The sequence below is a fragment of the Lemur catta genome, chromosome 1 (genome assembly GCF_020740605.2).
Source record: "Lemur catta isolate mLemCat1 chromosome 1, mLemCat1.pri, whole genome shotgun sequence".
NCBI lineage: Eukaryota > Metazoa > Chordata > Mammalia > Primates > Lemuridae > Lemur > Lemur catta.
Genome location: NC_059128.1, coordinates 225,265,879 through 225,288,308, shown reverse-complemented (window position 1 = coordinate 225,288,308; position 22,430 = coordinate 225,265,879). Strand labels below are relative to the sequence as shown.

Below are 22,430 nucleotides of genomic sequence, written 5' to 3'. Positions count from 1 at the left end.
GCAGTAAAGATACCAATCCATTGTCTTTTTGTTTCACAATTTTGGCTAAAAAGTCAGCCATCAATTTTATTTTTGTTTCTTTGAGGTTGATTTGTTTTTTCTGGCTACTTTCAAGATTTGTTTTCTGTCATCAATTTTCAGCAGTTTCATACTGTGTGTATGTGTGTGTGTCTAATCTTTCTTTCATTGGTTTCAAGATACTTGGCCAGTATATTTCAAATACCGCTTCTGTCCCATTCTTGTGCTACTCATATATGTCAGACCATTTGGCTGAGCTTCACATGTCTCTTATGCTCTCTTCTTCTTCTTTTTAAAATGCTGTTCTTGTTTATGTGCTTCAGTTTATATATTTTCTGTTGACTTAACTTTGAATTCACTGTTTCTGTCCGTTGCTGATCCAATCTGTTGTTAAAACATCCAATGAGTTCTTCATTTACTATATTGTTAATTTCTGGAATGTCCAGTTAGTTCTTTTTTTTCTAGTTGAATCTTTTCAAAAATAGCTTCATTGAGAGAGAATTTATATATTATAAAATTCAATCATTTTAAGTGAACAATTTAATAATTTTTAGTATATCCTATTTTCAAAGTTATGCAACTATCATCAAAATCTAATTTTAGAATATTTCTATGCTCCAAAAAGAAATTTCATGTCCACTTGCAGCCATTCCCCACTTCACCCTCAGCCACAGACAACCTACTAATCTATTTTCTCTACAGATTTGCCTTTCCCTGACATTTCATATACATAGAGCCATACAATATGTGGTCTTTGGGGTATACTTCTTTCACTTAGCATAATGTTTTCATGATTAATCCATGTTTTAGCCTGTATCAGTATTTCATTCCTTTATACTGCTGAATAATATTCCATTGTATATTAGTATTCCATGTATATCCCACATTTTATTTACCCATCAACCAGTTGATGGACATTTGGGTCCAGTTTTGAGCTATTATGAATAATGCTGCTGAGAACATTTGTATGGGCATATGTTTTCATTTCTTTTGGGTAGGCATGTAGAAATGGAATTGCTGGGTTATAGTGCAAATTTATGTTTAACATGTTAAATAACTGAAAAATTGTTTTCCTAAGTGGCTGCACTATTTTATGTAACTACCCTCAGTATGTCAGGTTTCAGTTTCTCCACATCATCACCAATACTTATTATCTGTCTTTTTGACTGTAGCCATTCTTGCGTGTTGTAAGAGGGATTTCTTTGTGGTTTTAATTTGCATCTCTCTGATAACTAATGGTCTTGAGCATGTTTTCATGTGTTTATTGGTCATTTATAGCTTCTTTGATGAAATATCTATTAAATCTTTGACCCATTTTTAAATTGGGTTATTTGTATTATATTTTCATTATTGAGTTGTAAGTTCTTTATATATTCTGAATATAAACTACTTATTTTATACATGATTTTAAAAATATTTTCTCTCAGTCTGTGACTCATCTTTTCACTTTCTTAACTGTATAAAATGTAAGCATTTTAAATTTCAATTTACCATTTTTTTCTCATATTGCTTATGCTTTTGGTGTCATATCTAAGAAATCTTTGTCAGGTCAAGAAGCTTTACTCCTATGTTTTCTTCTCAGAGTTTTATAGCTGTAGCTCTTACATTTAGGACTATGACCCATGCTGAGTAAATGTTTGTGTATGGTATGAGATAAGGGTTTAAAGGAACCTTATTACATGTGAATATCCAATTTTCCCAGCACCATTTTTAAAAAGGCTGTTCTTTTCTCCATTGAATAGCGTTGTATATTTGGCAGAGATCAATTGATGATGACAGTAAGAGTTTATTTCTTGAATCTCAATTGTGATCCATCAATCTCTATATCTATCTTTATACTAATATCACCTTATCTTGGTTATTGTAGCTTTGTAGTATGTTTTAAAATAAAGTATAAGCCCTACAACTTTGTTCTCTTTGAATACTATTTTGGCTATTCTGGGTCTTTTACTTTCCATAGATTGCAATTCTCCTTTGAAACTTTTTTTGCCTTCATCCCTTTTGTCCATATTATCTTCTATTTATTTTTCATTAATCAGAGTTACTTTTAAGTTTTTGCTTACTTCAGTATTTGGATCAGAGCACAGAGCCTTCAGCAATCTTAACTATCTTGGGGTCCAGGGACCATCCTGAATGTGTAGTGCTCTTCAAAGGACGCTTGTGACTAAGCCAAAGCTGGTTTTAGCCAAAAGCCCAGATGGTGAGAAAAACAAACAAACAAAGCCCCCAACAATAAACACTGATTACAATACAAAGACTGAGAATCACTGAGTCAGTATATCACAGGGGGCATCAGCCCCAGGAAAACCACCGGTCCTTTTAGACATATGGTCACCTGCTTTCATCAGCCAGTGCTTAGAAAGCCAAGGGTGTGGAATACAGACGAAGCCTACCTCCAACTGGTCAAACTTTTCTCTGACTGAAAGGGAAGACCTGCAGCCCTTCAGAGGGTATGGGACAAGATGCCTCTGGGTGTGGCCAGAGCCACAGCAAAGTTCCATGGTCTTTTCTGCCATAACCAGAATCGAAATGTCAAGGGCTGAGGATCTTTGGGAATCACTTCCTGCCTAGGAACAGAAGGCTTCATCCAAGGAGTGTCATGACTAGGAGGGACTCTGAAATGAACCATCTAGGGAAAAGTTTGCAGGCAGTCATAGAAAGGAAGGAGGTTTAATAAATAGTTCACGCATCCGAAAATAAATCTTGTGAAGGATGCAGCATAATGTTGAATTAAGAATACAGGTTTTGGAGTCAGACTGACCCAGGTCCAAATTCTGCCTCCACCTCTTACTAGCTAAGCAATGTCAATGACTCACCCATGCGAGGGTGGGGGTGTGTGTGCTCAGGATGGCCTGATAGTGCCTTCAGCAATTCAGTGATTTTAGCCATGTAGCAACACTAAATTCATTGATTTATTCACTCATTTATTGAATAAATGAGTTATGTTCTTCCTTGTTGAGAACACAATCCTAGCTTTGGTATTCATCCCAAATACTAGATTTTACAATTACTTATTTTTGCAAAGGCCTGGCTGAAAAAGTGTTTTACTTTCACTGAATGCAAGAGCCAACCATTTCAACCCTCCTTGGGCTAGATTTCACAGATTACTAAGCGCAGTGAGGAGCAGGTGCAACACTTAGAAGCAAACACAGCTGTATTCAATTAAAAGTACACCTCTAATTGGCCTCATTAAATTTGCATGAAAGAGACACATGGTTGGCACATACCAGACACCTAGTCGCTGCCATCTGCCTGCCTACAGGGCACCGTTCTGGAAGGAAGACATATGTAAGAGCTGCGTAGAAGCAGGTTGCTGGCTGCTCTCCCACTCTCCCAGTTCAGAACGATTTCTAACAAAACTCCAGGGATTCTGTTTCCGTCATCTCTGCTGTGTAACAAATCTCCCCTAAATTTACTGGATTAAACAACCACCATTTTATTTTCTGACATGATTGTTCTGTGTTGACTGGGCTCAGCTAAGGAGTTCTTCTGCGGCACATCACCTTTGCTAAGGCTGCGGTCATCTGGAGGCTTAACAGGGCCGAGAAGTCCAAGAGGGCTCACTCCCATGTCTGCAGATTGGTGGGGACAGCTGGGAGGCTGCGGTAGCTGAGCCTTTCTCATCTGTATGATCTCAGATTAGCCAGACTTTCTTACACAGTGTCTTAGCGCTCTCCCAAGGGCAAAAACAGAAGCTACCACGCTTCTTGCGGCTTAGGCCCAGAATTGTCACTTCCCCGCATTCAACTGGTTAAAGCAAGTCACAGACTATCCTGATTCATCACAGGAGGGGAAAGCACAAGGGTGTGAATCTGGGGAGGCATGGTTCAGTGGGGGCGGTCTTTGGAGAATAGCTGTCATGGGCTCTCTAACTGGGGCTTCATAAGGATATGAGAGATTGAACTACAGAATGTGCTAGAGTGCTTATTTAGCAGTAAACTTAGACAAAGCAAAACAAAAGTTATACAAATACTGTGGAGTGAGAGTCTGGCATTAATTCTCATATCTCTTCATTAAGGAATTAGGGAAAGTGTTAATTAGACACGGTTTAAGTAAATGTCTTTTCTCTAGTCCTTTGGTGACATTTCTTTCATCTTACTTTACATCATCTGTTGGGCTTCTGTGATTCATGTAGCAATTATCACCTCTCATCTGGGGAATTGCATTTATATTTATTGCTGAGGAAGCTCCATCTCACCATCTTCTAGCATCCAAAGTTCATAATTTACGTGCAGAATCTTTGTCAACTGTCTCCATAGCCCCAGACTCTACTGTCCCTGATGGCTCCCAAAGGATGCTGAAAACTTAAGGAAGGTTGTTCTCCTCCCATATACACTCTGAAATACTACCCTGCTAATAAAATTTTTTCTACCTGAGACACCCTCTGATTTTTGAAAACTTTTTGTGCCTGTGAGTAGTTAGGGGGGGTTAAAAGGCCCTGGATTTTTGCCAAAAGAGTGATTGACCTCTAGGTTATATAGAACCTGAAAAAGGACCCATAGGTAACAGGGTATCTGCTATGTAGTAGATGCTCAACACGTGTTCATTGAACAAAATGATAAATGTCATAATTGTTATGAGGAATCAATGAGTGCTGTGTTCTGAATGTTTATGTCCTCCTCAAATTCATATGTTGAAATCCTCACCCCCAAGGCAACGGCATGAGGAAGTGGGGCCTTTGGGAACCGATTAGATCAAGAGGGTGGGGCCCTCATGATTGAGTTAGTACTGTTACAAAAGAGATCCCAGAGCACTATCCAGCCCCCGCTACTGTGCCAGGACACAGCGAGGAAGTGCCATGGGTGAACCAGGAAGCAGGCCCTCACCAGACATCAAATCTGTTGGTGCCTTAGTCTTGGACTTCCAGCCTCCAGAACTGTAAGAAATAAATATCTGTTGTTTATAAGCCACTCTGTTTATTGTATTTTGTTATAGCAGCCTGAATGGACTAAGACAGTGAGTCCTGGACCTGGAACACTGAGAGTTTCAATAGCTGTTAGTTACCATTTTGGTACCTGCTCCATCTCTTATTCTCCAATCCAAAATCAGCCCCAATATATTAATCCTGAACCTTAGGTTGCCCTAGCCATTTGCTGAAATCATTTTTCTCAGTGTCTTTTAATGGGAACATTCCATACATTTACATTTAACTATCAACATTATTTGGTATTTCTGCCATTCATTTTGTGCTCTTTGTCTCACCCTTTTGTTTTTCTTTATCTCTCTAGTTACCTCCTTTTGGACTTTTTTTTCTTTCCATTTTTTCCTTTCCATTAGCTTCCAAGTTATGCATTCTCTTTCCACATGTTTAGTGGTTACCCTAGACATTTTAGCAAGCATACTTTACTACTCAAAATCTAAGTTATTTACTATCTTTTTCTTTCCTCAACAATACAGAACCTTAGAAAACTTTCACTATGATCATCTGTCTCTGGACTTATATATTGTTGCATATTTTACTATTATTTTTCTTTTTCCAACTCCCAAGACATTTTTATTATTGGTTTACAGAATCATTGTTTGCTCAGATTTTATAGTAAATTTTTTATTCATTTTTCAAATCTCCTTGATCAGTTTTATGGCCTTTTGTTCTTTACTTATGTCTTCAACCTCTTGTGCTATTTATTTAAACATATTCTGCATTTGATAATTCAGGGAGTCTTTGCATGTCTAATTCTGAGTTGTTTTTGCTGACTTGTTCATGGTGCTGTGTTAGTCTTTGATTTGTGATTTGTGAGTTTTTGTTCATATTCCTTGGAAATTACATGTAAATAATTATGCCTACGAGGAAAGTGGAAAGTGATTTCCTCCAAAAAGGAGGATTTGCATCTGCTTTTGTGGGTGTCTGGGAGAAATATCAACTTAAGAGCACTTTAAATCAAATTCTCAGCTTGCGGTTTTTGTGAACACCCAAAGTATACATTTTGTCTGCAAGTCTACATGAGGACAGGACTTTTAATTTAAAAATCAGGGGAAATTTCTCCCCATTCCTGTTCAAGTTTCCAGTCAGCCTATTTTATTCACAATTTTCTGGACGGCCAGGGTCAGGGATAGATTAATTTCTTATTTACCCTTTCAGGTAAAATGGTAAGGTAAGGTATCAGCTGTCATGATGTTGGAAACAGAAATTAGTGTGTTGAAATTTTACTGAAAGTTCTATTTTGGTTTTAGAAAGGAAATGTCATCATCGTGTGGTCACTCGTGGTAATCAGAGCTTAGAGAGACTTTTGGGGAGAGTAATAAACAGGACAGTCCCTGATTTCTACTCACCATCCTCGGTGCCCATTCCAAGTAGAATTTAAGCTACGCTCGCAAGGTGAAAGTTGGCTGGGGAGGTCGTTGTGAGGACAGCTCTGTTAACAGGCACAAGGTATTAGATATCCACTTCTGTCCTGGCTCTGCCACGACATCGCCACCTTCCTCCTATATCATGATCCTGGCTCCACCCTCACTCTCTCCCCATCTGTTGGTTACTCACCTGAAAACCTTTCTCTGCCCAGCCTTTCCAGCTCTCTCTGGGAGCTTGGGCCACATCATACCTGAAGGACCGTCTTCCTCACATCTCTCCAATCCCAGACATCACCTTGACAAGTCAACTATCCCATAAGCTGCTCCCTGTCCAGGACTTTGACCAGCTCGTGGCCCCCTGACCTCAGTCCACTCAAGTGTGACCTTCATAATCCAACTCAGACAGCCTTTGCTCCTTTCTTCTCACATCCCCCTCCCCTCTTTCCCTTCTCTCTTCCATGTTCTTCTTCACATCTACTCCAGGGCTCTATGGTTAGATAGAAAATGTCATGGTTACATCTCCCTTTACATCACTCTGACTCCCCACCCACATTTTCTTCCATGAGAGGTCAGCTCCTGAGTACACAGGCCCAAATGTGAGTGACACACAGAAGGGACAGCGTGTTCCTTCTGCAGTCTCAGCACATCACTGTCCAGCCCTTTCAGCCCCTGTGGTTTTCTCACTTCTAGTCCAAAAGGCCCAGAAGCAAACCTGGAGGTGAGACCTGAAGAAAGCTGGGACCATGCTGACGTTGTGCGTTGTGAAGCAGACTCCGTTACTGGAAAGCTCATCGTCAATGCAGATGAGAAAGACGAGGATCCCCAAATCTGCCGTGTATGTGGGGACAAGGCCACTGGTTATCACTTCAATGTCATGACATGCGAAGGATGCAAGGGCTTTTTCAGGTAGAGTTACCCACCCACCTCTGCCCCCTTGCCACCACTGACACACCAGGTCACACCCACCTAGGGCCTGCCATTAGCTCCTGGGCAGCATCTCAGGGCCTCAGCTTGGCTGGGACCCCAGCTCCAGACTTGGGCTGGTGGCCCATCCAAAGGCCTCCTAATTAGTCTCAAGTGAGCCACTAATATCTCAGAGGAGTCCTTCCTCTTCTGTCTTCCTGCTCCATCCGGGAAAGTTTCCCTCCCATTAAGCTATGCCCTGGTTTCTCCATATATCCTTGAATAAAATGGAGGATCAGTCAGTAAAAGAGTAAAGAATTTGAAAATCCAAAATGTAAGTGTTCAAATCAGTCTTTTGGGGTGGTTATTAAGTAAAGAATGGCATAAAATAAATTAAAAATATAACAAAACAAGCTCACCTAGAAACAAACAGGGAGAACCAAAAAAGTAACGACTAAAAAGTCCCACCTTACAGCAAGGCAACCCTGGACGGTGGGGCTCATGTTGAGGACGGAGCAAAGCCAGCTCAACAAGGCTGCCCTTGGCACAGGGCTCAGACCAAGAGGAAGAGAAGCAGACAAGAAAGGAGGGGTGCGTGAGGAAGTGCTCCCAGTGTGCCCTCAGGAAGGGAGGGGTATGCTGGGAGCAGCTCCCACCTCAGGGGCCACGCTCCGGACGCTCGTGCATTTTCAGGACAGCCGGCCTGACTGGCTGGACATTCAAATAAAAATGGGTAGATCCAAAGGCCTCTTGTTTCAGGGAGAAACGGACATTTGCGTTGCAAATGGTCTTTTGTTATAAGAGGGGCAACACACCAGCGGTGTCAGGCTGCATTCAGTTATAAGTCACAGGACACTGCCTCAGACTGGTTTGACAATAAGGAAAACATACTGCCTCTCGCAATGAGAAGTCTGGAGGCTGCCGGGTGGGTGGGTTCAGCAGCTCCATTCTTTCCAGTTTCCTCTTCAGCCATCCTACCTGAAAGCTCGGATTTCAGTCTGTCTCCCCTTGGGCAGGCATGGTGCCGGGGCACCCAGCAGTAACCATGATGTTCAGCGGAGGAACAAAAAAGTGCATCTCTTCCTCTCTCCAAGAAGAAGGGAACCTTTCCTGGAAGACTCCATCAGGAAACATTGGCTAGAGCTGGGACCCAGCCTGCTCCTGAACTAGTCACTACCAAAGAGCACCAGATAGATCCCTGAGCTGGGCACATGCCACATGGCCACATGGAAGAGGGTGGATATCTGTGCCACATCTAGATTTGGCCAGCATGGAAGAGCCCACAGGAGTGGCTGTCCCAGCAGCAGCCATGTGTACTGCCTTGGGGTGTGGGAGTGCTCCGCTCTCCCCTGCCCATTCGGGCGCTATTCCCGGGATCCCAGAAGAAGGCAACATGTTATAGTGCCTAAGAGCTTGGAATCGGGCAGACCCGATTCACATTTCAGCTTGTCATTTACCTGGAGGACAATTGGGGATCTATCTTCTCAAAGCCTCAGTCTCCCTCATCTGTGCCAGGCAGATGACATGATGAATTCATAGGGTTTGGAGAACTAAATTTGCAAAGCTCTGCAAAGTGTCTAGCCCAGCACCTGATACGTAGCATGCTTTTAATAAATGTGATCCCTGGGTTCTCCTTTTACCCATTCTGGGTGGACTTTGGAGCAGCATCAGGGGTCTTTTACCTGGGCTGGCAGGGAAGGAAGAGGCAGGAATGGTGTCTGTGAAGAACATGCCCTGAAACTGGTCACTGGACTGAGGCCTCAGGCCTCCAAGCTCAAACCTGCAGGGGTCTTGGCATCCCAGGGCCGCCCTCAGGGACCCTTCTGCAGCCCCGCCTGGCCGTTCCCAGCTTTCCCTCATTTTCCACTCTGGTCCAGAGCTAGAGGCCAGAGCCATGGCGGAACGTCTTTCTTCCCACTCAGCTGTGGAGCTTGGGCTCCCAATGAAGTTAGGGCTGCATTGACTGGGTCTCTGTGGGAAGTTCAGGGTGTCTGGGCCATGGGGGGCGGGTGGCTGGGCAGAGTCTCTGAAAGGCATCTACCCCGTTGCCTCCCCTGGCGCCGCATCTGTGCAAGGCCTGTGATGCAGTGCCCGCAGCTCCCCTATTACAGGGCACTGAACCTCTTTGCCCCCAAGGTCAGCGAGGGGAACCCACCCTCCAATGGGGAAGCCATTTCCCCGTGAGGGAGAAAAGCGTCCCCAAACTCACCCACCAGTGCCTGGCTTCCCAATCTAGGATGCGAGCTGGGGGAGGGAGGGGGCTTCCTCTGTTTCTTACCCTGGGGTCAGGTTTCCTCCAGCCCCCTCTTCCAAGGAGGAGAAACCCCACGAGAGGCCCATCGCCATGGAAACATCCCTGGTAACAAGGATGTGAAGAAGGGGAGAGCGGAAGGTGCTAGGGCTGGGCCTGGGCCTGGAGTGTCCCAGAGAGTCGCCGAGGGCTGCATCCTGCTCTGCCTCCTCCAGGGACCTCCAGTAAATTCGAGCTGGCAGAGCCCCCACCTGGACCCTTCCTGCAAAGGCTAACTGGCTCAGCTCCAGGCCGGGGCGTGCCCACAGAGGGGGCGACTGATGCAGAAGGGCTGGGGACAGAGGTGGATGTGGCCTGAGCCTGGGCACAGTGCAGCCCCTCTTCTCCTCGTTCTCTTACAGGAGGGCCATGAAACGCAATGCCGGGCTGAGGTGCCCCTACCGGAAGGGCACCTGTGAAATCACCCGTAAGACCCGGCGACAGTGCCAGGCCTGCCGCCTGCGCAAGTGCCTGGAGAGTGGCATGAAGAAGGAGAGTGAGCGGCGGGGCCCCGGGCCGGTGGGGGTGGGGCGGGGGGGTGTCGGCACGAGGGCTCCAGACAGGCGTGCCCGGCGTGTGCGTGAGCGCGCGAGCGGATGTGCGGGGCAGCGTGTGCGTGAGCGCGGGAGCGGATGTGCGTGCCCAGCGTGTGCGTGAGCGCGCGAGCGGATGTGCGGGGCAGCGTGTGCGTGAGCGCGGGAGCGGATGTGCGGGGCAGCGTGTGCGTGAGGCGCTGTCTGCGTGCAACAGGCGGCGCTGGGAGGAGACGCGGGGCGCCTCTGCCCTGGGAGGTGGGTGAGCATCCCTGGCCAGGGCTGTACCCTCTCTCCCTCCTCAGTTGCCCCTGCATGATTCTTTTTGTCCCTCTCCTAGTTGTTCTTATGGTGTCGTAATGAAATTTGGGGCCAGGGTGAATCTGGCCCAGGGAAGCAGGAGACATGAGATGTGATAGGACTGCTCCACCTTGTAGCTGCCAGCACCCACCAGCTGCCCCAGGCCTGGATCTTTATAGGGAAGCTGTTTGCGGACAGGTGCCATGGGGCATTCTCATTCTACCTGTTTGACTTTGGTATCTTTGTGCTCCCAGGACACTCTGAGATTAAAAGCTCATGGAGAAAATCTTCCCCATAGTTCACCCTTTCCTCCCTGGCCCCTCAATCTAGGATGGGAGCTGGGAAAGGGAAGCTTCTGGTATATATTTGTCTCCACTGAACACAGAGTGACCCAAAGCTGTGGGCTGCCTCTTTCAGGAACAAGTTCTCTGGGCATGCAGGCAGAGAGCCTTTCCCGCAGCCAGCTGAGAGTGAGGTCCCCACTCAGGTGTCCCTGGTGACAAACATCCTCCATCTCTCCCTCCAAGGACTCCACAGCTTTGCTCTGCACACATGAGTGAGCTCCAGAAATCCATGGAAGACCCTAAGGCTCCAGGCCATATAGGAAGTGGCTGCAGTTGTTATTTCCTGCTAAGCCGTAGCCCCAGCTCTTCTGGGTCTTGAAGACTCAGAGATCTTGGAGGACTTTGAGGAAACTTGTTGGCATATAATCCACCAGAAAATAAGAATATCTGGTGCCATTTATTGAATATCTCTTGTGTACAAGGAGCTGTGGTAGGCACTGTATGTTAAGATGAGATGCAATGTGTCATCTTAGCAGTGTGAGCTAACCTGATTATTCCAGATTACAAAGAAGGAAACTGAAGGCAGGAGAGGTTAAGGAGTGTGTTCAAGGTGACGGTTAGTCAATGGCAAAGCTTTCATGTAAGCTCAGTGCCTTTGGATTCAGAAGCCCTGGTGCCCTTGTGAGACAGTGCCCTCATAAGCCCCCCTGCAGAGGGTGGCACACGAGCTGCACCAGTTGCACCAGCGACTTTGGTCCTCACCCAGGTGTTTCTTCAGAGGAGCCCATCAACCTCTGGAGTCTGGACAAGGGTGGATTTCTTGTCACCATCACTTTCCCCTTCCCCTAATGCCTTCTGCTGCTTTGAGAAAGTTACAGTGGCTCCCCTGGGACCGGAAGCTGACCAGGGCACACGTCCTGAGCCTGCTCTGCTGTCCCTGCAGTGATCATGTCCGATGCGGCCGTGGAGCAGAGGCGGGCCTTGATCAAGAGGAGGAAGAGAGAACGGATTGGGACTCAGCCATCGGGAATGCAGGGGCTGACTGAAGAGCAGCGGATGATGATCAGGGAGCTGATGGATGCTCAGATGAAAACCTTTGACACCACCTTCTCCCATTTCAAGAACTTCCGGGTAGGAAGTGTTAGGGTGGCCCCACTCCTGTGCTAGCACCTCAAACCTCAGTCTCATTCCCTGGAGTTCTCAAAGTGTGGTCCCCGGGTCAGCAGCATCAGCTTGCAAATTCCCGGGCCACCCAGTCCTCCTGAATCAGAAACTCTGCATGGGGGGCAAGACTCCCAGGTGATTCCAACACAGCCTCAGGTTTGAGAATCACTGCTCTCTGCTTCAAAGCAGGTAGGAATTGGGTCTGAGTGATGGATGGAGGTAAAGCTAGGAGGTTCCCCAGCATGGCTGGCTGTCAGGGCTTTATGAGGACAAGGCCAGGCTCTGTTAGGGGTGTGACCTTTGTGAATTGGTATTTATTAACCACATGTGTGCTGCCAGTGCCCTCCCTCCCCTCTGCGCTCAGAGGCTTCTCAGGTACCCCACTGACCTCACATCTGCTCCTTCTGTCTGTGGTTCCCTAATCCTCCTCTCTGAGTCTTCTGAGCCCAATATCTGGGATGCTCAACACACATCACAGGTGGAGGTCCCCCTCACCCTCCATTCTGACCCAGCAGGGATGTGTGTGACCACTAATTCATAGATCCAGAAAGCACCACCTGAAAGAGGCCAGAGAGAAGAAACAAGTACTCTGTGTGTGTGTGTGTGTGTGTGTGTGTGTGTACACGTGTGTGAGTACACATGCATGTGTGGGTGTGAGTGCCAGCAATTGTGCATCCTCTCAGGGTGTGCACATCTGTCTAGGGCCTGAATGGGGACCTCTTAATCAAAACACCTGCTGTCTCTCCTCTCTCCACCTCCTGGTGTGTGTCCCAGCTGCCTGAGGTGCTTAGCAGTGGCCATGAGATTCCAGGGATTCTGAAGGCCCCAACAGCGGAAGAAGCTGCCAAGTTGAGCCAGATCAGACAAGATATGTGCTCTGTGAAGGTCTCTCTGCAGCTGCGAGGGGAGGACGGCAGCATCTGGAACTACAAACCCCCAGCTGACAACAGCGGCAAAGAGATCTTTTCCCTGCTGCCCCACATAGCTGACATGTCAACTTACATGTTCCAAGGCATCATCAACTTTGCCAAAGTCCTCTCCTACTTCAGGTAGGTCGTGAAGCCTGGGTGGATGGATGTGGAAAGGAACAGGAAATGGCCAAGAGGTTCACAGGGTCTAGGGTAGATCCATCTGAATTTGAGGGATGTTGGTGCTGAAGACCCTCCTTTTTCTCTGCCCAGGGGCAGCCGGTGCTCCTGGGAAATAGAGCCCCAGCTGTACGGCTCCTTAGCTCTGTGGCTGTGGGCCTGCCCTTCAACCCGACAGTGTCTCAGCCTCCCCCCTGCCAGACAGGAGCTAATCATACCTGCCCTGCAGGGCTGCGATAGGAAATAAGAAAACATCAGAAGAGCACCCACCACATGGTGGACATTCAGACAGTAATTCCCCTCCATTTTCCCCCACAAAAGAGCGGGAATCATAAGCTGATAGTTCCTGAGCAAAGAATGAGTTGGAAGGGAAGGAAAGGAAGTCCAGGGAGAGAAGAAAGGGGGAGAGAGAGGAACGGATGCTGGGGTCTTAGCAGTCTGCCACCAAGACAAGGCTGAGAAGGCCATGGGAGGATGGGTGGTCCTGAGAGCCAAAGGGCCAGGGCTCCCCGGAACTGGGCACAGAGGCAACAGTCATGAGTAACTGTGGTTAGCAGGAGACCTGGGGACTTCCTGGTGTGGTAGGAACCACAGCCCCATAATATGTGGTCTGTTAGGGCTGGGCATATTGGGTGTATCTTCCTGTGGCGAGGCCACCTTGCCGTGCCGAGCCTGGTCAGACAGGGCTGAACTACACAAACAAGGAAGCCTTGGTTTCAGGAGCAGGATGAGGGCAGGTTATATCCTAGAAGCCCAGAGGTTCCCCTGTGGCCCTGTGGGAGACACACAGGACTTATTTAATGGGGTGAGGGTGACAGCAGGTTGGTGTGGGGTTCAGATCTGACAGATTAGCTCGAGGGGACAGGGGGAGAAGCTGCCTGCAAATGTGGACCCTGGAGGACCCCTGCTGAGATCCTTTGGCTCACACTGGAACCCCAGGCTGGGAGGCCACTCGCTGTTTCTCATGGACACCAGTTTTGAGCACAGTGACCCAAGGCACCATTACCACCTTCGTTCTACAGATGGAAACTGAGGTTCACTGAGGTTAAGAACCTTGTACAAGGTCACAGCTAATCAGTGGTGGAGGGCAGATTTGGAGGTACCAGAGCCAGCTGCCTGCTGGGTCCTGAGCCAGGCAATGGGGGGACACAAAGAGTAAGACCAGTTTCGTGGCATTTGTAGCTCAGTGTCGTAGATCTAACAGAAGGGCGGGTGAGAGGTGTGCAGGGCCTGAACTCCCAAGGAGAGCAAAGCCAGGGGCAGGGCTTCCTCAAGCCAGCTCGAGTGGCCTCTGCCCAGGCTCTCCGACCTCCTCCTTGTCAGGATCACCTCCTCATTGCAGAGGTGGGACCCTCCCAGGCTGGGAGGGAGCGGTCCCAGCAGGATGGGAGCGGTGTCACTGTAACCATGAATAGCAGAGGCTTACCAGGCGGTCACCATGGCTAGGCCTGTGCTCCGAGCTGGGAGTGGGGCTAAAGGCTTCTAGGCTGCCTGGAGAGAAACAGCAGAAGTAGGTACATACATGTTAAAACCAATACAGACAACAGGAAGCAAATATCCCCGCTGCGCGGAGCTCATGCGAAAGGAGTGGCACTTGCAGAAGGACTGCACTCTGGAAAGACTTCTGAGAGGGGCAAAGACATAGCTTGGCCTGGGGGGCTAGGAGCTAATCTGTCGCAATCTGAACTGAGGTGGAAACTATGAAGCCAGGGACCAGAAGCCAAGGCATCGGCCTTAGGTCAGGGGCTGTGTAGGGGGGTGGAGGAGATGTGGTCAGGCTGTACGGGACCTGGGCGCCAAGGTCAGTGGGCAGTGGAGAGTCCCTGAAGGTGGCAGGGGAGCAGAGGATATGGCAGGGAAGAGTAGTCTGCTTGGCGGGAGTGTGAGGGAGAGATCGCAGGCAACCAGAAGGCAACGGCAGTAACCCTCAGGGGAGGGAGCCCAGCTACCTCTGCTCCCCACCTCCTCACGGTTTCTGGATTAGAGGAGTGGGTGCTGGCGCTGGCCTGTGGGTGGCTTCCCAGGGAGCTGTCCTCCCCTCCCTGTCCTTGCTGCCAGGGACTTGCCCATTGAGGACCAGATCTCCCTGCTGAAGGGCGCCACCTTCGAGCTGTGCCAACTGAGATTCAACACAGTGTTCAACGCGGAGAAGGGGACCTGGGAGTGTGGTCGGCTGTCCTACTGCTTGGAAGACGCTGCAGGTGCCCGCCTGCCTGCCCCGGCAGAGGGAGGGAAAGATGACAGTTGTGGGAGGAAAGGAGCTGCGCCAGGACATGCGGGCGCTGGGATTGCAGGTCAGGGAGACTGGGCGACGGAGAAAAAGACCTTGGTGAGGGAAGGCTGGACTTTGGTCAGCTTCTGTCCTCTGCCATCCACAGGTGGCTTCCAGCAATTTCTCCTGGAGCCCATGCTGAAATTCCACTACATGCTGAAGAAGCTGCAGCTGCATGAGGAGGAGTATGTGCTGATGCAGGCCATCTCCCTTTTCTCCCCAGGTGACGGCCTCCCCCAGGCTGGCTGACGCCACCTCAGCTTTACCTGCAGGAGGCAGCAGCACCCCCCTCCCCAGGGAAGCTCCCAGCGGATGGCCGAGCTCCCCATCACTGCGAGCCAGGATGGGGACTCTGGCTGGTTTCTCCTTGGGTCAATGGGGTGACGAGGAGCCCTAGTCCTTCCTCACTTCCCGGCCTGGGTGACTCTGGCTCTGGGAAGTGGTTGATCGGCACTGCCCGCGTTCTGGGCCACACTGATCTCGTCTTTGCCCCATGGCACCTCCAGACCGCCCAGGTGTGATGCAGCGCGGTGTGATAGACCAGCTGCAGGAGCGATTCGCCATTACCCTGAAGGCCTACATCGAGTGCTGTCGGCCCCAGCCCGCCCACCGGTGAGCACTGCCGGGAGGCAGGACGCGTGAGGGAGTTGAGGCTCAGGGCAGTCGCCCAAGCTTCCACAGCCAGAGGGCTGGGATCTGGAGGTGGACCCAGCCAGACCATGTCCATGTCCAAAGCTCATACTTCTGACTACCACCTAACCACTTTCCAGGAAAAACACAAGCAAACAGCGGGTAGGAAACCTTTTAGTTTGTTTTGGTCCTAATTCAAAAGAGAAAGGCTGCTCAGCACTTGGCCTAGACAGGGGCTTCCACACCTTTGCTGGTCCTCACTAGTTCCTGTGATCTGCACCCAGTCTGATGCCCATGGGCCCAGAGACAAACTTGGATTGTTCTGAGCCCACGGCCATGAAGGGTTAAGGCCAGCACTGGGCGTTATAGTGTGAATATGAAAACTCAAATCCTCACTTGGCCTGCACCAGCTTGCTTTTTGGCTCAGTATCCTGAGATGCTGGGAGTGGCTGTGCCTTAATTTTCTCAGTCCTTCCCTGTATGGAGCCAGGAGGCTGGAGGTGTCTGCTCTCTTTTCCATTGTGGGGAAACTAAGGCACATGGTATGTCTGAGACACCAGAGTCCAAGCTAGTTCCAGGAAGGAATTCCAGCCTTCAGCCCCTAACCTCCATGACTACTAGGCTCAGTCCTGGCCCCTGGACATTAACCAAGGCAGGGATTCCCCGCCCCCCTCCTCCCACACCTCGCCCATTAACCCATGAATTTGGCACCTGTAATGTCGGGACCCACTGAGGTCTCTGTGTACAAGATGCAAGTCTTGAGGATGGGGTGGGAGTGGGAAGAGGACAGCTTCCCCCTCAAGCACCCGGCAGGTTGTTCTGCTCTTCTTGTCTACAGGCTGAAAGAGAAGCTGAAGGAATGCAGCCAAGCTTCGAATCCTGGCTGACCTGAGATGTCCTAGGATTGAGCTTGTGCAGCCTTAGAGCAGCCCTGGGGTGGTGGGTCAGGAAAAGGGTGGGCTGCACCCTCAGCCTTCCTTCTGGTTGGCACACAGGTTCCTGTTCCTGAAGATCATGGCAATGCTCACCGAGCTCCGCAGCATCAATGCCCAGCACACCCAGCGGCTGCTGCGCATCCAGGACATACACCCCTTTGCCACCCCCCTCATGCAGGAGTTGTTCAGCATCACAGATGGCTGAGCACTGCCCTTGGGTGGAGCTTCCGTGGGCAGCCAGACTTAGAGCCCTTTGAGCTGCCACTCCTGGGCCTAGACAGATGGACGCCGCTGATAGCGGACAATGCCCTGCTGAGCCCGCCTCCCCAGGGAACTCACTCCTGTGGCCACATCTGGCCAACATCCCTCAGGAAGAGGACGTGGGTCCTCGCAACCCTCAGTTCATTCTGTGGAGAGTGCACTGGCTGGTAGGTCAAGCCCATCAGAGAGGCAAGGCTGCCCTCCCCTTAGCAAAGGCACTGTGGTCTGGGGAGAAATCCCCAGGTCCCAGTAAAGTGTCATGACGGGGAAGGGAAAGGGGTGATCGGTGCTGGGCCATCTGAGGGTCAACACCCATACCCAAGTTCATTAGCTTCTTGAGTCTCTCCATTGCTCCCTTAATACTCTGGTCTCCCACTTTCCCTCATTCCCAACTCCCAGCCTCCTGTCCTGAGCCTCTCAGTGGGTACCAGGCCTGTGCTCATCAGCAGGTGCATTAATGTCTGTGGGAAGCTTCTGCACCAAATGTCAGAAGCTTGTCATGACCTCATTCTGGGCATATCATTCTGTACCTCTGCATCCATTCAACACATTGTTAAGCACCAACAATGTCAACCTGCTGCGGTGTATACAACGCTGAGTCAGTTATGGAGCCTAACCTCAAAGAGTTTATATTAATAGTTAAAAAAACAAAGCAGAAACACAAATAACTTGGATCAAAAGGAGAAATGATGAGCGACATAAGCAGCTCAAGGAATCTTTGTGTGTGGACGCTGAACTGTGCTGGGGTTCTGCGGGCACCTGGGCCCCAAGTGAAGGTGCCTTAGGACACGTGTTTGTGGGAGGAAGGGCACAGGTGGTCGTGGGTGCACGTGTGTGACTTGGAGTGGGTAGGTCTGCTCCCCCTCTGATGGGGCCTGGGTTTGCCACTGAGGCTGCAACACTGGGGTACTGTGTGACAAGGCTATGTTGACAGTTAATAAACATACTAGTGTAGAACCATTTGCAGCATCTTATATTCCTGTGTACATATCTATTCTCAAAGCTAAAGAGTGTGAAAGTGTCTGCCTCATTTATAGCCATTTGTGAGTAAAAATGTCTTTGCATTTTCACCAATTACACTTTAATTTTATATAAGGCATTCCACACCTAAGAACTAGGCTTAGCAAATATGTTCCACGGTTGAATGTCAAATCAAGGCAATAGGACTTAAATAATGAAATTTTGGCTAGAGATGTAAACTTTCTTTGCCTTCATTTTTCTGGGGAAAATAATGTGGAGATGAGGAAATACACACACATATATATATATGCATATTTTTAGTACTTATTATTGCCCTTTACAAATCTGAAAACTGTTTTGGTGTAAGAACATAAAAATGAATGATTTAACTTGGTCTGCTCATAAAATGATTGCTTTATGTAAAAATTTAAAGTATTACATTCCGTAATTTAAAATGTAGTAATCGAATTAATTTTAAATGTCTAATACTCCACTGAAGATAAGGCTATAAGGTAACTAAATTTTAAGGAACAGATAATTGCTTAGCTTTTTATCATTTTATAAGCAGCAGGCCAAATTTTGAGAACATAGTAAATCATCAATAATATAAATCAAAGCAAGTAAACATATTCTCTGACATCCCTCTGATTTTCCAGCCTTTCTACATCAGGAAGATATAGAAAGCACTCATTTTTAGAAAAGAAACTGAGGGAAAAAAAAAGCTCCTCTCTCCAAACTCAATGAATACAACTTTTGTTCCCAGGAATTTTGTCTAATTATAGACTTGTAATTAGAAATATAAATTTCATCCAATTGTATCCATAAAGCATATGCATCTCCCCTACCCCACTGAAATAATTTTCTGTGGCCTATTCATCCGAGAGCCTGAAATTGTTGTTAGATGTAGGCTGGGGAAAGGCAAGGTTAAGATGGAATGTAGGGTAAACTTCCATCTCGCTATATTGATTTTAAAAACACCCAGGCAGTTCCCTAAACACTGAATTAATATGTACATATGATTTATATAGATTATGAAAACCAAGTGTAGTCTGAGAGTAAAGCTTCAAAGTTAAATGCACCAAAGAGCTCACACAGGACACTTCCTTACAGTTGCTTTGTGGGTCTCATCAGGTGCCAAACTCAACTTTCCTCCTCTCAAACATTTGAGTTTCCTCATTACTCCCTTCCCTAAGCTTTAGAGCACGTGGAACCAAGCATCGGTTTCTAGGCATCTCTGTGGCCAATGTTCACTCCCCCAAGTTCAGGGTCAGTCAGGAGATGGAGTCAGTTTCTAAAGGTCAGGGAAAAGACCTGAGTAAGCTACTGCACACCTTCCAGCTCCCCCATTAAAGCCACTCATCAGCCCCTCTCTACCTGGTCCAGACTTTGTCTAACTGAAGTCTTGACATTGACAACAGATCTTCTGGTGGGAAGGTCCAGAGTGTCCTCTCCTTTCTGGTCAAAAGAGAATGTAAAGAGAAGCACACATTGGATTAGCCATCCCTTCCTAGTTCCTGATAACTTGTGGGTCTCTTCATGCCATCTTCCACAGCAGCTTATTTCCCCTGGTCACGCCCCCTTTATGTATCCCCAGCTTTCCTAAATTTGATGGTGCTGATAGGTGGGTGAAATACTCCTACACCTGAGAAACTGGTGACCATCGGGACACTTCTGTTCTACAACCATATCTATCCTCTTCCCACCTTTCCAAAACACCTTCCAAAGTGGCATCTACTATCACCATTCTCATGAAACATGATCCCAAAGGACTGTTTTGTCAGGGTACTTTTTGGAGACTTAGAAACTAAAAAGAGAGTCTTCAGGACTGTAAGTTAAAAGGATTTGGCAGGACACTAACAGACTGTTTAACACAATCCCAAATAGCTAAGGCAGACCTACCCAAGACAGCACTGAGTCCCAAACAAATGCACTTCCGTGCCATCAAGAGGCCCCTCCCACAAGTAACATCTTCTATGTTTTTGCTGATTCAATCCTCCCCTCTCCCTGGCCCCTGCACTGGTAAATGTGGTTAACTATTTTATACATTAGTGGAATTAGCCAACCCACTACCATACTAAATAAATAAAAGAGGACCAGACTTTATCGAATATAAATTTGTTTTTATTGAAGCAGCAGTCACATGACCTTATATCTAGCCTTTAGATTAGGCCTGACAAGAGTTAGCCAGTCCCAAAAAAATGATTTTTTTTTTTTGCACTAAGAGACATAACATGTTTACATACATCATCCAGTATTGGAAATGAGCAGACTGAAACACAACCTGTGTTGGTTACCTGGGAGGTACAGCCCCACTGTTCGTGGTGTTCATATATTTTACAGAGACCCCCAAAGACCATTACTAATAGGATGAAAGTTAAAAGAAAATACAACTACACCAAACCATGAACACAGTAATCAAAGACAGCAGCTTATACAAGTTTTTAAAAATTGTCCCTTTCAGGGATGTTTTCTTTCTTTTCTAAGCAGTGTCTGCAAAGCTTCCTCTACATCAAATCCAAAGGTTTCCAAGATGGAAGCTGCACCTCTTAGGACAATGGAATAAGATCATTGGAAAGAACGAGAAGTAGCGTTCATATCTTGATTTTTATAACAAAGATTCATGTTTCCCGAATTAGAGGAATGGAGATGGTGATGTGACTACATATTTCAGTGGCAAAATAGGTAGGGTAAAGAAAGAGGGTTGGGTACTGAAATAAAGACCACACACTTGTGAATTTTAATTTCATTTCCAGGCTAACCTACTTTTTATTTAATGCAAATTACAGTACCAGTTAACTACTTCCAAACCAAGTCACATAGAACGAAATGTATTTACAAGGGAATGGGGAAAGGGAAAAAAAACATTGAGCATACTTTTCACAAAAAAGTTTATATTTAAAATGAAAAAAAAATCAGTCACAGAGGCATTCAAGTAGTAATAATGTTATACAGATTTTGCTTTTCCTTTATATCAAGACAGATTTGCACAAGTGTTTGCAATAGTTTGTATACAACCCACAGTCCTTTATATATATATATATATAATAAATTTTGTTTAGATTTGTTTTTAAGATGGAAGTGGTCACGCTAATTGGTATGTGTACAGGCCCAAGTGATCCATCGGCAACACATTTATAAATGCAAATTTTACAGGCAAGCAGATTTTCATACATCTATCTGTATCTGCCTGTAGACAGATATAGTAAGAAAAAAAACTTAAAAATTAACACAAGGAAGTCTACTTTGTCAAGCTAACCCCTTATGTACTGGTTGTCATTTTGCTTTTATTGCGGAGGTGCAAAACGGAGCAACAAATTTGAATGAAACGGCATAAGCATTGTGAAAATAATCCAAACCCCAGGGATTACTTTCAAAGCCTCTCAAAGGTAGACCTCAGTCTGGGACTCTACTGTGCTTCTAGTTGTCTCTCTTTTTCAGTGGCTCAGGTTTCTACCAGGAAAGACAGACTTTATTGTAAAGCATGCTTACTTTTTTCTATACAGGGGAGAAAAGTGTTCGGCTCTGTGGTTAGATGATCACTAACATTAACAATAGGAATCAGACACAATTTTTGTTTAAAACAAAACCCCCCAAACTCCTGGGGATCTGGCATTGGCCAAACTTCCTTTGGAAGATTCCAAAGCTAAATCCTTTAAAAACGAAAGAGAAAAATAAATGAAATGCCAGTGTCTTTATATCCACAGGGATAGAGAATACAAGTCTTCTCAGAAACCTTTGCATTGGTGCAGACAAGATGACTGGTTAGGCAAACTGTTAAAACACAAACCAAAAATACGTCTAAAAATTAAGAGGACTTTAAAAAAATGACACAACATGTCATTGGAAAGAAGGTGCAGTCTTCTGCCTTGTTGGAATGAACACATGTTTCAAAAATAGCAACCTTTGGTTTGGTAAAATTTGTTTTTTCTTCTATTCAAGACATCTTATATGGATGGAGTACTTGGAGGCAAGACAAATACTTTCTATTTTTTTCTTTCAAAAAAGGCCTTCATGTTGGGCACACAGTAAGAATTAAACTGATTTTTAAAGAGGAAATTAAAATGATTTTTCATGGAACAGGGGAGAGATGGCAGGAGGGGGGAATGGGCTAAGAGTTCCTTTGTTAAAACAATAGTCCTCTATTGACACGGCGGCACTCCGTGCAGTAACTGCTAGTAATTGCACTATAGCATTTTAGACCACTGATGTATCAAAACCCGATACTATTAAGAAACTTTGATTTATAAAAAAACAATTCTCTCTCTCTCTCATTTGGGAAGGAAGTAGGTAAGGAGGAGAGAGACAGCATGGAAGGCTCCCAGAATCTGCTGTTTTTAAGACCCATGGTTAGGGCTTGTGGAAGAGACGAGCAAAATCTAATCTATTCCATATCCTCCAGCTCTAGGGCTCCCTGGTGCTACACTAAGTCCCTGAATGGACTAGGTATGAAATGAAACCGGTCACTGCTACTGAGGAAGAAATGAGACATTCAGAACCAAAACAA

The 22,430-nt window shown here is 46.9% G+C and overlaps 1 protein-coding gene across 5 annotated transcripts in view; it reads left to right on the top strand.

The window, feature by feature from the left end:
• NR1I2 (nuclear receptor subfamily 1 group I member 2) overlaps window positions 1–17,926 on the top strand; it is a 30,124-nt gene extending 12,198 nt beyond the window's left edge. For 2 of the 5 annotated variants that reach the window (XM_045540191.1, XM_045540189.1), the window contains exons 2-9: window positions 6,997–7,212; window positions 9,862–9,995; window positions 11,560–11,747; window positions 12,555–12,829; window positions 14,927–15,069; window positions 15,247–15,325; window positions 15,647–15,752; window positions 16,766–17,926. In XM_045540191.1, coding sequence (XP_045396147.1) covers window positions 7,181–7,212; window positions 9,862–9,995; window positions 11,560–11,747; window positions 12,555–12,829; window positions 14,927–15,069; window positions 15,247–15,325; window positions 15,647–15,752; window positions 16,766–17,137 — 1,329 coding nt within the window. In that variant the 5' untranslated portion in view covers window positions 6,997–7,180 and the 3' untranslated portion in view covers window positions 17,138–17,926. The other 3 variants (XR_006732691.1, XR_006732692.1, XM_045540190.1) reach the window with 3 other exon arrangements.
• The last annotated feature ends 4,504 nt before the right edge of the window (window positions 17,927–22,430 follow it).